Source organism: Stenella coeruleoalba (assembly GCF_951394435.1).
Source record: "Stenella coeruleoalba genome assembly, chromosome: 16".
NCBI classification, from domain to species: Eukaryota; Metazoa; Chordata; class Mammalia; order Artiodactyla; family Delphinidae; genus Stenella; species Stenella coeruleoalba.
In genome coordinates, this window is record NC_137162.1 from 68,912,713 (window position 1) to 68,925,224 (window position 12,512).

At 39.6% G+C, this 12,512-nt stretch overlaps 1 protein-coding gene across 5 annotated transcripts in view; it reads right to left on the bottom strand.

Moving 5' to 3' along the window:
* Window positions 1-12,512, bottom strand: part of NRBF2 (nuclear receptor binding factor 2) — a 74,189-nt gene that overhangs the window by 15,613 nt on the left and 46,064 nt on the right. For 4 of the 5 annotated variants that reach the window (XM_079900222.1, XM_079900221.1, XM_079900224.1 and 1 more), the window contains 3 exons: window positions 10,670-11,713; window positions 6,288-6,343; window positions 3,910-4,002 (listed from right to left, as the gene is read on the bottom strand). In XM_079900222.1, the coding sequence (XP_079756348.1) occupies window positions 11,003-11,713 (711 nt within the window). In that variant the 3' untranslated portion in view covers window positions 3,910-4,002; window positions 6,288-6,343; window positions 10,670-11,002. Of the gene's footprint in view, window positions 1-3,909; window positions 4,003-6,287; window positions 6,344-8,998; window positions 9,157-10,669; window positions 11,714-12,512 lie in introns of all 5 variants that reach the window. The other variant, XM_079900220.1, reaches the window with a different exon arrangement.

Here is a 12,512-nt window from a genome sequence, read left to right on the forward strand (position 1 = left end):
ACTCCCCTCTTGTCTTTGATTCTTGTAAGCTTTTTAAGCTTTCTTCAGATGTTATAGGTCGTCACAAGTAAGTGCCTCCACTTTCTTGTCCTATGGCCCAGCTAATGAATACAGGCAACGCCAACATTTGTTATTTGTGAATAAATACATTTAGTTGAGAGAGGAACTCATACATTAAAGTCATGATCATGAGAGTATGTGATCATAACAATATCAAATAAGTGCTCTTCGCCACAGAGATGCTGTGGCAGGGAGAGGAGAAGGAGAGAGGGGGGCAGGTGGCAGAGAAGAGCCTGCAGGCAGCCAGCCTGGGTTGAATATGAGTTCTGTTACTTACTGTGTGACCCTGGTAAGCTGCTTTAATTTGGAGTCTTGGCTTTAACAGCTGACTCCCCATTACCAGTTGGTTGCTTGAGGCTCACATAGTCCTACCCTAACCTTACCTTTTGAATTTTACCGGAAATATGTAGCCCTCCACTGACACCTGCAGGATGTTGAAGGGATGGCCTTTGCTTATCTTATCTATCTGAAAGCACATAGCTTAAAAGAAAAAACTGGTAGCCTAAGTTGTGACCTTGTAAGCTGCTTGGTTTTTATCCTGTTGCTTGTGTCCACCATTTTTTAGTTCCACGTAGGCTGTTAATGCCACCCTCTACTCCAGGCAAGGTGCAGCCAGGAATGTGAGCAATTAATTACATTTCACATTAATACTCTACCTGGCACAAGGGTTAATGGGATGGATAATAACTACTTGGCCAGTGGTTTTAAAGGGGGGGCGGGGCTGGTGAGTACGTGCATCTTTTGTAAGATTTTGACTTTTTAATACCATTTTTCCACAAGTGCCTCAACTCATTAAATGGTATGTTTTGCTTAAACGTTTTTGTGTATTCCATCGGATTTAATTTTGATGTGAAATTAATTTCAAGCCCATGATACTAATTCTGGAGTAGACCATCTCCTTCTGGTCCCCTAAAGTCTGCCAGGGGCCCAAAGTCTTTGGTGGTTTTCTTCCAAAATGTTTTTGCTTCTCTTGCTGTTGTTTGAGCCACTTTTAAACCATCCTGCAACCCCTATAGAATAGCTGAAGCTAAGGCAGAGCAAGCCTGGCAGTGTGGCTTTCAGAGAAAACTCATCTGATGAGAGTATGCTATCTATTGTCTGAATCCCATGCTAGTGAAGGGGTTGGGGGCGGGGGAGTGGAAGAGAGGACCATAATGCTTGCATCAATCATTAAAGACATCCTTTGACTTTTTATAAGGCTGGGGAGCTGTTATTGGTCCAATTTCTGATGGACAAATTCCTCTGACCATTAACTTTGTCCCCTCCATCCGGTTGGCTCAGACGCTCCTCACATATGAAAGCATCTGAATACGTCCATTTCTTCCAGACAGTGAAGTAGTATTAAACGTGTAGAATAATTTGAAAAACTTCAAGATCAAGGAGACTTTATAAAGGAAAACTTGTGCTGAATATTTGGGTCCCTCCTATTAAATTTATTCTAATATCATTTGAACCTGAATATGAATTCCTTTTCCTGATTAATAAATTACTACATGCATGGCAGAATTTCTCTTCCGCCATGCATTTTGGGATTGTAGCACCCATAGAAATCATCGTCTAGTTCTCTGTTACTTCGCTTTGGTAGATAGGGTATGGGTTTAACGTTATCTAGGTAAGAATAGTGAGCTTCAGAAGAAAAGTGTACTCATGTACACATACTATAGATACAGCATGTTCTATTTCTAGATGCCAATCTGTCAAAGCCCAGACCAGATCAGGATTTTCAGCCATAGAAGAGGGGAAATAAAATGACATTTAAAATCCTACAGCTATTCAGTATACAAAACACAATGAATTGGGGTGTGTAACAAGTAGCCAAGATACAAAGGTATATGCCACCAACCCTGTCACCAACATTCAGACTCAAACCTTTCCAAAGTCCAAAATTTAAGACATTCCTGGCTATCCAATAATTAGGTTAACCTTGATGGTTATGTCTTGAAACCACATAGAAGGTACAGGAACTGAGTAATAGTAAAGTACTTTGGTTATCACAGTAATTAATCTGGCTCTTTGAATGAAAGCAAAGTGACTTTCAAACAAAAATGAAATGTTAGTAAGCTCTGGGTCACTGGCTGCATACAAAGTGGCTTCCCTTTCTTGATTGGGGAAATTTCTACAGCTGACTTAAGCTGTTCAGTCAGTTCTCTGTATGTGAGCCAAGCAGCTGCAGCTAAGACTGGAGAATTGTCTGTGTTTTCTGTGCTTTATCTATAAAAAGGATCTCAGCCCTGGGGTCAGTGGTGGGTATTGCAAGGATCTGTGTTGTACGTGTAGGTCAGAGCTGGACTCCATTTTGCAAGGTGGTATATTCTGAGGGACACATTAGGAGTTCAACACTGTTTTCCTGCCCCCTAGATCTTGAATCTAGATTTGACAAGTGAAAGATACGGATAGCTGGGTCAGTGAACAAATGGAAACGAGTAAGTGCAAAATGAGATGGGAACCGACTGCTTTCCCAGGAGAGCTCCTGTGTTCTCTGCCAGCACAGTGAGGATAGTAACGGATTCACAGGTCCTATCAAACTATTGTAGAACACAGTACAAAAAGCAAAGAATCAAAGGTAAGTCATACAGGTTTAGTAAGTGGAAGAAGTTCATGATAAAGGGCATGCAGGGATCACTGCCCCCCGGCCACACGTGCCTCACAGAGCATGAGAGGTATAATACGTGTGGACATTTTAGGATAGAATTTATTATGTGTTTGGCACTGGTAATTTGATAAATTATTCCATTAGGAACCTCAGGATTGTGCCATCAATGCTAAAAACTACGTAACAAGTACAGTGGATCATTGCACAACACAGGCTTAGGGGCTCTGACGCCCGCACAGTCGAAAAACCACATATAACTTTCTAGTTAGCCCTCTGTATCCAGTTTTGTGTCCAAGGACTCAAGCAATGTGGATCATGTATGTTGTACTATAGAATTTACTGGAAAAAGTCCACGTAAGTAGTCACACAGTTCAAACCCCTGTTCAAGGGTCAACTAAGGTGTAAAACACATGGAAAAGGTGTAATATATATTGCCTGGGGTTAAGGAAGGCTTCAGAGAGGTGGCAGTATTTGTACAATCCTTCAAGGAACAGAAAAAATGGGACAGAACGAATGTTGGGGACATATTAATTTGCCTTCAGCCCTTTTCCATAGACACATTAGCTGTTTGAGACTTCGAACATACTTCCAACAGTGACTTAACAAAATCATTTACTCTTAAACTCTTGTTCTAAAAGAGGAGAGGGGTAGGAGCTGCTTCTGGGACTGCCGTTATAAAAGGTGAAGGATTCGGTTCCATAGAGACCTTCCAGGATATGTTATAGGCAAGGAAGTGTAGTCTCATCTCCCCCATATTCTGCAGTTAAGAGTAGATTATTTTCATATCAAACACCTGGAGACACTATGATCACTTGAGGTACTTTTCTTAACTGAAATTTTAGCCAACCTAACATTTATTATGTCCAGTCATTCCTTTGGAAATTGGTAACCATATGTGGCATATAGGGGAAGTTTTCACCAAAATTTTCTAATAACTATAACTTATTCTTTTTGCAGAAATAAATGTTGAACAACACTTTGTTAGCAAACTTTTTCCAGATAGGGGAAAAGCCAGCCTACAACCTTTTCCAGCCTATAACCTTTTAGGAAAGGAGACAGAATCCCATTATACTTAATTCCTAAAAATCACAGCACTGTGCAAAAAGTCCAGTAAAACCCACGGGACTTAAAGCTGGGGGGGAAATGGGATTTGCGCATAACATTGAAAACCTTTATCAGAAACATTTTTTAAAAGGCGGTAGTGGTTTGACATAGGTTAAATATTTAAGAAACAGATTACAAGTGTGGCACTTTACCTTGACGAAGACTGGAGGTTTGCTTTGGAAGTGGGCGTCCGAAGAGTTGCAGCTTGTGACTGAGATATTGTGAAGTGGTGGAAGGAGGGTTATCTGAAATTAGAGGGAAAGCTGTAACACCAGATCTGGATGGGTATGGCTTAATACCACCGGGATAGTTCAGCTGCCATACTTAAGTTTTCTCTGCAGTCAAAATTGCCTCTTAGGCAAACATAAAGTTCACATTACACTCAAATTGTTCCCTATATATTAATCATGCTGGGGTATATCTGCATTTTCGAAACAGCTGAACTGACTGTACAACAAAAGACTATTCAGATCAAAGCTTTCTAAAGCCAATGAACCCATAGGATTTCAGAAAGTTCTAGGACTAGTATTAAAAAGTTGGAACATCCGTTTAATTGGTTATCAATGACTTAGTTATCCTGTCACACACCCTCCCAGAGGAGAAATGAAAGTAGAAATTAAGCCCATTTAAATTGAGCCTGGTGACAAATGATTATGTATTCTAAAAGAAATGTACAAGCTCCAGAAATTGTACAGTCATGGGAAATTGCTGTTCATCCTGGTTACTGGATCTTTGAGGCACTACATAGGACATATTGATGTACTGTACTCTGCTTTCACGTATGCTACCTGAGTTAGGGAGTCCACATTTTGGTCTCAGCATTCCATTCACATCTTTCCAACCATTAGCAGTTCCACTACTGTCAACTAAACACTGGGGAGAAGGGTTTATTAAAAGTTAGGGATGACCACCGGGTCACCCTGAAACCGATTTTTAAAACCTCAGGAATTTAAAAAATTGCTTCATCTATTTTTTCCTGATTTATCAAGATAGGTGAGTACCAACAGTATAAAGAACTCAGGGTAAAAGCGGGTGACCACTCTATTGGTTTACCTCCCACAAATCTTTATGCGTTTTTCCACTTTACGGAGCATAGATCACGTGTTATATAAAAACTGGTATTATGTTAGTTGGAAAAAAAAATTTCATTCTAACGTTTAAACTAAATATTTCTAATAGCTTTATAATCCCACAAACAGATTTATTATCGCATAACCATGGAATGGCAATGCTGTTTTTCAGCTGGGCGGAAAAATTGAGCCATTGAGCCGAAGTCCCAATCGCTGTCTTGAATTGTGATCCCATTCATTCTCCTGCCAGTTTTGCAGTAAATGAGTTACGTTTTAAAATTTAAACAAATTCCTCGAGTACTATATTCAACCTTAAAGACCAAAGAAAGCAAAGGTCCTTCTAGAATTTACCAAAATACTCAAAAGTGTTGGGTATTTAAATAAATGAAAATTGGTTTGTGACCTTACTACTGCCTCTACAGAACTTTTAGTTTTTACTCTTGAAACTAGAATTTTGTGGTAGTGGTTAGCATCTGTTTCAAATACCTGGGCCCCTCCCTGGACAGCCATTTCCTCGTAGGAACAGGGAAATAATCTGATCTAAAGCCAATAAAACAACCTACTGGTGGCAACAGAGGCCCTGGGACTTCATTATACTCTCAGTACTGAGACTTCTTTAGAGAATTAACTTCCAGGGAAGATAGGCCTGAAAGTCATCTGGTTCCTCAAATCAAGAATCCCCTTTCTCAGACCACAACCTTTCTTCTTTCTAGAAGCTATCTTTTACTTCTGGGAACCCCCAATGAGGCAGGCATTAGTCCCTCAATCCTACCCTACTCACTAATCACCTAAACTTAATGTATCCTTTGTCTTCCTGGACTCTGTTAACCTTCAAGATATTTGTATCTTGACTCCTTCACCTCTTTTCCTTTTGACATACCCAGAAAACACTACCCTTTTTTTCCCAATTTAATGTCTACCATAGAGAAACGAACGAAGGACCACCAAAACTGGCCCCAGCCTGACCAAGACTTTTTTGGCTACTGAGCCAAGTATTTTCCATTCCTCAAGACCGGGGCCTGACCCTGGCCCCCTCACTTTCAGGAAATGGGGGGAAGGACAATCCATATGCACCTCCCCCAAATCTCCTCATGTGTGTCTTGCCATGATCTGATTCTGACCAAGCTTACTCAGTTCTTCCTCCCCATTTCTGACTCCATGCCTTTGTTCTTTACCTAGGAAGCCATTTCCCCATCCTCTGACCACATCACTACTTTCATGAAGGCTACGCTACTTATTTTATAGTTTTAGTGGCAGAAGGAAAGATGGATATTTATTATCTGGTGCCTGTATTTCAGATGACACTGATTTAAATATTTTTGCCTATACATAGCTATAAAACCACTCTTGACTATGAGAGTATTTACTGAGAATATTTACTAGAGACCAACTAAGGATTTTTAAACTCTGCAGCCCACCACAAACTCCTTCAAGTGAACAAGAACCAGAAAGTTTCTCACCGTCCACTAGATGGCACTGTTGGTCTGCGGTGACTCTCAGAAGGACAGGCTTCCAACTGGAACAAAATAGACAAATTCTTAAAACAGTCATGCCACTTACTCTGGCAGAGGTCTCCAATTAGGCTACACTGGGATTATGACAAAATATGATAAAGATCACTGTCTAGAATGATTCGATAAATAACAGCTATTATTACTAGACTCTTCAAATAGGTTATAAACACCCTATAGCAGACTGCCTTATATATATATATATTTTTTTAGTATTCTTTTAAAACAACAAAACTTTAATCACAACTCCTCACAGATGAAAAGGGATAACACAGAAAATGGACATTAGGGTTTTCTGCAAGTGCTTGTAAGGACAAGCTCAACTTTCATCAGGTGGTCTCCAACTTCTCCTTGGGAAGAAGAGTAGCTGGGGTGCAGTGGTATAGTATGCACCTGAAGAGAAATCTGAATGACTAGGCCCCTTGGCCACAGTAGGAAAACTAGACAACTCAACTGGGCCAGTGTGGCCCAACAGAAACAGCACAGGACTGCTAGTCAGACCTCTCTTCTCTTGGCTCTGCTCCCAATCTGGTATAAAACTTCATGTAACTCCTAACCTTCTGGGCCTCAATTTCTTTTTTTTTAAAAAAATAAAATAATAGGTTTAAATTAAAGGTCCTAAGAATTATAGCATCCAAAACATATCAAAACAAAAAGTTACCAGCCAAAGCAATCTTGAGAAAAAAGAACAAAGCTGGAGGTATCATGCACCCTGACTTCTGGACTACACTACAAAAAACTACAGTAATTGAAACAGTATGGTACTGGCACAAAAACAGACGCAGAGATCAATGCAACAAACTAGCTCAGAAATCAACCCATACACATATGGTACTGGCACAAAAACAGACAGAGATCAATGCAACAAAATAGCTCAGAAATCAACCCATACACATATGGCCAATTAATCTACAACAAAGGAGCAAAAATATACAGTGGAGAAAAGACAGTCTCTTCATTAAGTGGTGCTGGGAAAACTGGACAGCTACATGCAAAAGAATGAAATTAGAACATTTTCTCACACCATGTAAAAAAACTCAAAAGACCTAAATGTAAGACCAGAAGTCATAAAATTTCTAGAAGAAAACAGGCAGAAAACACTCTTCGACATAAATCATAGCAACCGTTTTTTTTTTTTTTTTGGATGTCTCCTCAGGCAAAGGAAACAAAAAGCAAAAGGAAACAAATGAGACCTAATTGAATTTAAAAGCTTTTGCACAGCAAAGGAAACCACTGACACAACAAAAAGACAACCTACTGAATGGGAGAAAATACTTGCAAATGTTATGACCAATTAGGATTATTAATATCTGAAATATATAAATAGCTCAATATTTTTTAAAAAAAAAGGGACTGAAGACCTGAATGGACATTTTTCTAAAGAAGACAGATGAACTGCCCTGGTGGCGCAGTGGTTAAGAATCCACCTGCCAATGCAGGGGACACGGGGTTCGATCCCTGGTCTGGGAAGATCCCACATGCCGTGGAGCAACTAAGCCCGTGCACCACAACTACTGAGCCTGAGCCCGAGTGCTGCAACTACTGAAGCCCATGCACCTAGAGCCTGTGCTCCAGAATAAGAGAAGCCACTGCAATGAGAAGCCTGTGCACAACAAAGACCCAACGCAGACAAAAAATAAAAATAAGACATATGGCTGACACATGAAAAGATGTTCAACACTGCTATTCAGAGAAATGCAAATCAAAACCAAATGTCACCTCATGCCTATCAGAATGGCTATAGAATGGAATATTACTCAGCCATAAAAAAGTAAATTTTCTGCCATTTGCACTAATATGGATGGACCAGTAGGGTACTATGCTTGGTGAAATACATCAGAGAAAGACAAATACTGTATGTTACCACTTAAAAAAATAAAACAAATGAATATAACAAAACTGAAACAGACTCACAGATACAGAGAACTACTGGTTACCACTGGGGAGAGGGAAGTGGGGAGGGGCAAGATAGGGACAGGGGATTAAGAGGTACAAACTACTATGAATAAAATAAGCTACAGTGATATATTGTACAGCACAGGGAATACAGCCATTATTTTATAATAACTTTAAATGGAGTATAATCTATAAAAATGTCAATTACTATATTGTACACATGAAACTAATACTGTAAATCAACTACACTTCAATTAAAAAAACAGACAAGTGCTTAGAAAGTGTTAAAAGCTGAAAGATAATGTATTTAACATTTTGAATTGACTTACCTAGAGACAAAATATTTGCATTGTTTCAATAACCCTGTGTTAAAACACTAGGGATAGACAATGGCTTGAAGAACTATTTTGAAAATATCTTCTTATTCCCCCTTAAGCATGGTTTCCAAAGTATGGATTTACATGTGGTTACCACGGCAGTATAGCTAAAACTGTTACTACATACTAATTTTCTGAAAGAAATGTTTGTTTTTGTCAACATTCTGTGAAAAGCTAAAAGAACTCAGGGCTATGCTTTCTAATGCCCAAATAGTTTATCTGGGTTCAAAAGCAAGAGGCCATCACGGAGTAAGGAAGGACAAGAGTCTACTCCCCTTCCAGTACATGCATCATTCACTTTGCTTTAGCGGAAGCAAGCTTTCCTTTAAACCCCTTTCAGGGCCTTAAGCTAGACAGAGAAGAGAGGAGAACATCTTAAAAACAAACCTCAGCTAGGAGATGAGGCATGTGCCCTGTGGAACAATTAAACACGTGTTTTTGTTTTAAGGACCTACTCCATGGAGACACTGCTAGGCTGCTGCAAATGTACCAAGTCATCTGGTCAAAAGGCACATACATTCTATTGACAGACTCAAATCCAAAACCTAAAAACAAGATCAAACAAGAGGACTAAAGAGTGTGAATAAAAGCTTCAAAGACAACTGAAAAGTAAAATTAGTCCATTTAACATGAATTTAGCTAGTGGAAATGCATAGAACAGGGTCCTGCAAAATACATGTCAAACTGCTAAAACTAACGAGAGGGAAGGGGGAGGGGAGACAGCAGAGGAAGAACGGGAGGGTGCCCTACAAAGTTCATGTCAAAACATAACAAAGCTCATTTTTAAAAGTGAAATGGCTATGCTAATAATAGTTTATTATTGGCACAATCTTTCAAATCTCAAGTTTCATAAGGAAGGTTAGGCAAGCAAAGTATTCTCAGAGTCTAGGGTACTACAACACTGAGATGGACAATTAACAGAGATTAGAACTCTTATGATATTTTAAGAAACTAGTTTAATTTGGGTTTCATCTGCACCAAGATGAGATACAGGAAAAAAGTGACTTCTGCATGGTCATCCATCTCATCGTACTTCTGCTAGTTTCATCACTAGACGTGTGAGCCCAACCCTACCCCCCTCAACCCAATTGTCCCCGATTCCCTCAGGACAGGCGGTATGCTGTTCGTCCATATTTTTGCCTCCCCCACAATAAACTAAGTCTACGCTTTAAACACACCGAGTGGCTTATACCCGAAAGTTTCACTTAGGTCTTCGCCTTCCCCTTCCCCTCCTGGAACATCACTGGACTCTGCATAGAGGAGAGTGTTCATGTAGTGCTTTGCAGCCTCTGCTCTGAAAAGCGGGCACGTGCCCCAGAATGGCTGCTGCCGGCCAGCCCGAGCCTTTCCGTGTGTGCCAGCCCAAGGAGGCTGGGAACACATTTAAACCTCACGAGCTCCCTTGTTCTCTTCCACCTTGGTTGCAGGGGTAACTGACTACAAAACGCTGAAAAAAACCTTTAACATACCAAAGTAATCTGACAGAATGTCTTCAAATTCATATTCAAAACTTCCAACACAGAAGCCGTACAAAACTTGCTCTTTATCTACCAACCACATTCAACGAAGGTATAAAATACAATTACTTTATTGATTTCTTACAATCAATACTGCCAACCAGCATTACTTCCACTCATGCATCATTAAAAACAAAAGGATATTTCCTTGGTATTTTCAAATGATGCATTATACAATAAACAAAAAAAGTTAGAACTTAAAATGCACCCTGATTAATTATGTAAACTGGTAATTTTTTAAAAAAGCATAACTAATAATTTGGTTCCTTTCTTCATAAAATGGAAATTTAAGTATTTCTCCTGATAGTCTTGAGGTTATCATTAATGTTACGAGTAGTGCAAAGTGTGGCACACAGTTTCTTCTAGAAAGGTGTGTCTTACACACCTTATTAAACAAAGGAAATGTGCATAACAAGATGCATACAGTCAATGCATGAATAGAAAGCATGTTTCAAATACAAGGTAGCCCCTCAGGCAACCATTATTATTTAGGTTTTGCATTATCATTTATGGCATTATAGATTAATTACACATAACATACTTTTATACATTTTAACCCTGAAGAAAAATAATTGTTGCTTGAAAAAAATTATTCCAGGTAGCCATTTGGTTTGTATCAGGAGAAAGTGAACCTCCAAGAGTTTAGTATCTGCCAAGTCTGGAATCATTAGCTCGAGTCAGTAAATCCGATGCGCGATATACTTCACAGTGACTGTTTCCGAGTCTTGTCAATGCCTCTTCTCCGCAGGATGCTGGATTCAGCATCTCCGGGACACCCTTGCATGTGGTTTTCCCTTTTTTTTTTTTTTTTTTGCTGGATTAACTGTATTACCGTATTATTTCCTCTTTTTCACCTCTTCTATGGCCTTCCATTTTAATTATTCATAAGTCCTTTCAGAATATCTTCAGAGAGTTCCATGAGGGGAAGTTCTGGAGATGGAAAATCCAAGGGAGGAAGATTGGGTATTGGAATATCCTTGGCTTTCCCAGTATTTGATGCAAACCTCTGCCAGGTTGAAGAGGCTGTAGCAGTTTCTGCATGTGGTGGCAAGCTCCATAACTCTGACTTTTCTACAAAATCAGCATCTACATCAAGCTCCTTTTCTATCGGGCCTTTTAGAAGTCTGGCCTTTTCAGCCTTTAGCTGTTTATTTTCTCTCCTTAATCTTTCATTCTCAGCCACAAGGAATTCCACATGCCTCTTCAAATCTGCAATTTTGGTTGCCTGCTCCTCTATAATTGTTTTATCATCTTTTGGGGCTTTGCTTCCAATGCACAGCTCTGTTGGCTCGCTCTTCTGCTGAAGTAAAAATAGTAGTGTGTCTGGATCCCTGTCAAAGACCCCCTGAATTTCAGGCAAGTGTTTCTCTGTGGAAGGGCTATAATTCTGAGAGAGTAGGGGGCTCTGGCTGTCTGCGTCCTCAGCAGAGGGTCTGTGAGATGCCTGTAGCTGGGCAGCGGCATCCTTGTCTGTGCTCTGCTGGGCTTTCAATCTTTCCTCCCGCTTTGCCCTCTTCCATCTCTCCTGGATGAGAAGAAGCTGTTTCATGTGACTATCCCTTTGCAGTTCCAGTGATAAATGAGCCTATTACACAGAAGGAAAGGTACAATTTTAACATTTTAAGTCGCTTCAGTAATGTCTGGTAAATACTATTTCAGTATCTTCTTTTCTGAATAACCCAATAGCACTTAAAATTTTTTATTTATACTGTTTGCAATTCAATAGAACCTCAAACACTTTTCAAAGTAACTAAATCTTTCTAGGTAAGTTAACATTTTCATTCATAAACAAAATACCATTCAAGAAGTCAGAAGAAGTCTTATTCCAGTTCCAATCGACATGATGAATCAGACCATTTTTGAATGTGCCTTTCCCATCTGCAATGCTATTTGTACTCAGCTTAAAATCAGAAAACTTTCCTATTTAGACTTTAATTCTACAACTAGTTAAAGTCTCGACGCAGGTCTACATTACATGGCTAACACAAGCAGTTCTGGACAGTCAAAGGGAAGTGCACAGAATGGAACACAACTTTTAAGTTCTCTTCGTTCAGTCTGAGGAACTGGTATGTTTTCTCTGCCACTGATATCCCCTCAGATCTCCTTAATTCAATTAAACAAACATTTACCAAGCAACTCCTGTGGACCTGCCACTTTTATAATCAGGAAATCACCTTTGGATAAAGATGTAGCTTTGTGTAAAGGTATTTTAAAAACCTAGGCAGGCCCTCCCCAGACACAGAAGACAATTTAAAGCCATTGGTGAAACAAATTTAAAAGTACCAGAACTGCTTAGGAATTCAGGAAAAGACAGGTCTGGATTTAAATTATTTTTGACAAGCAAAGGCAAGGCCAACTGGTTTCCCCTGGGCCAGGCCTGCTTA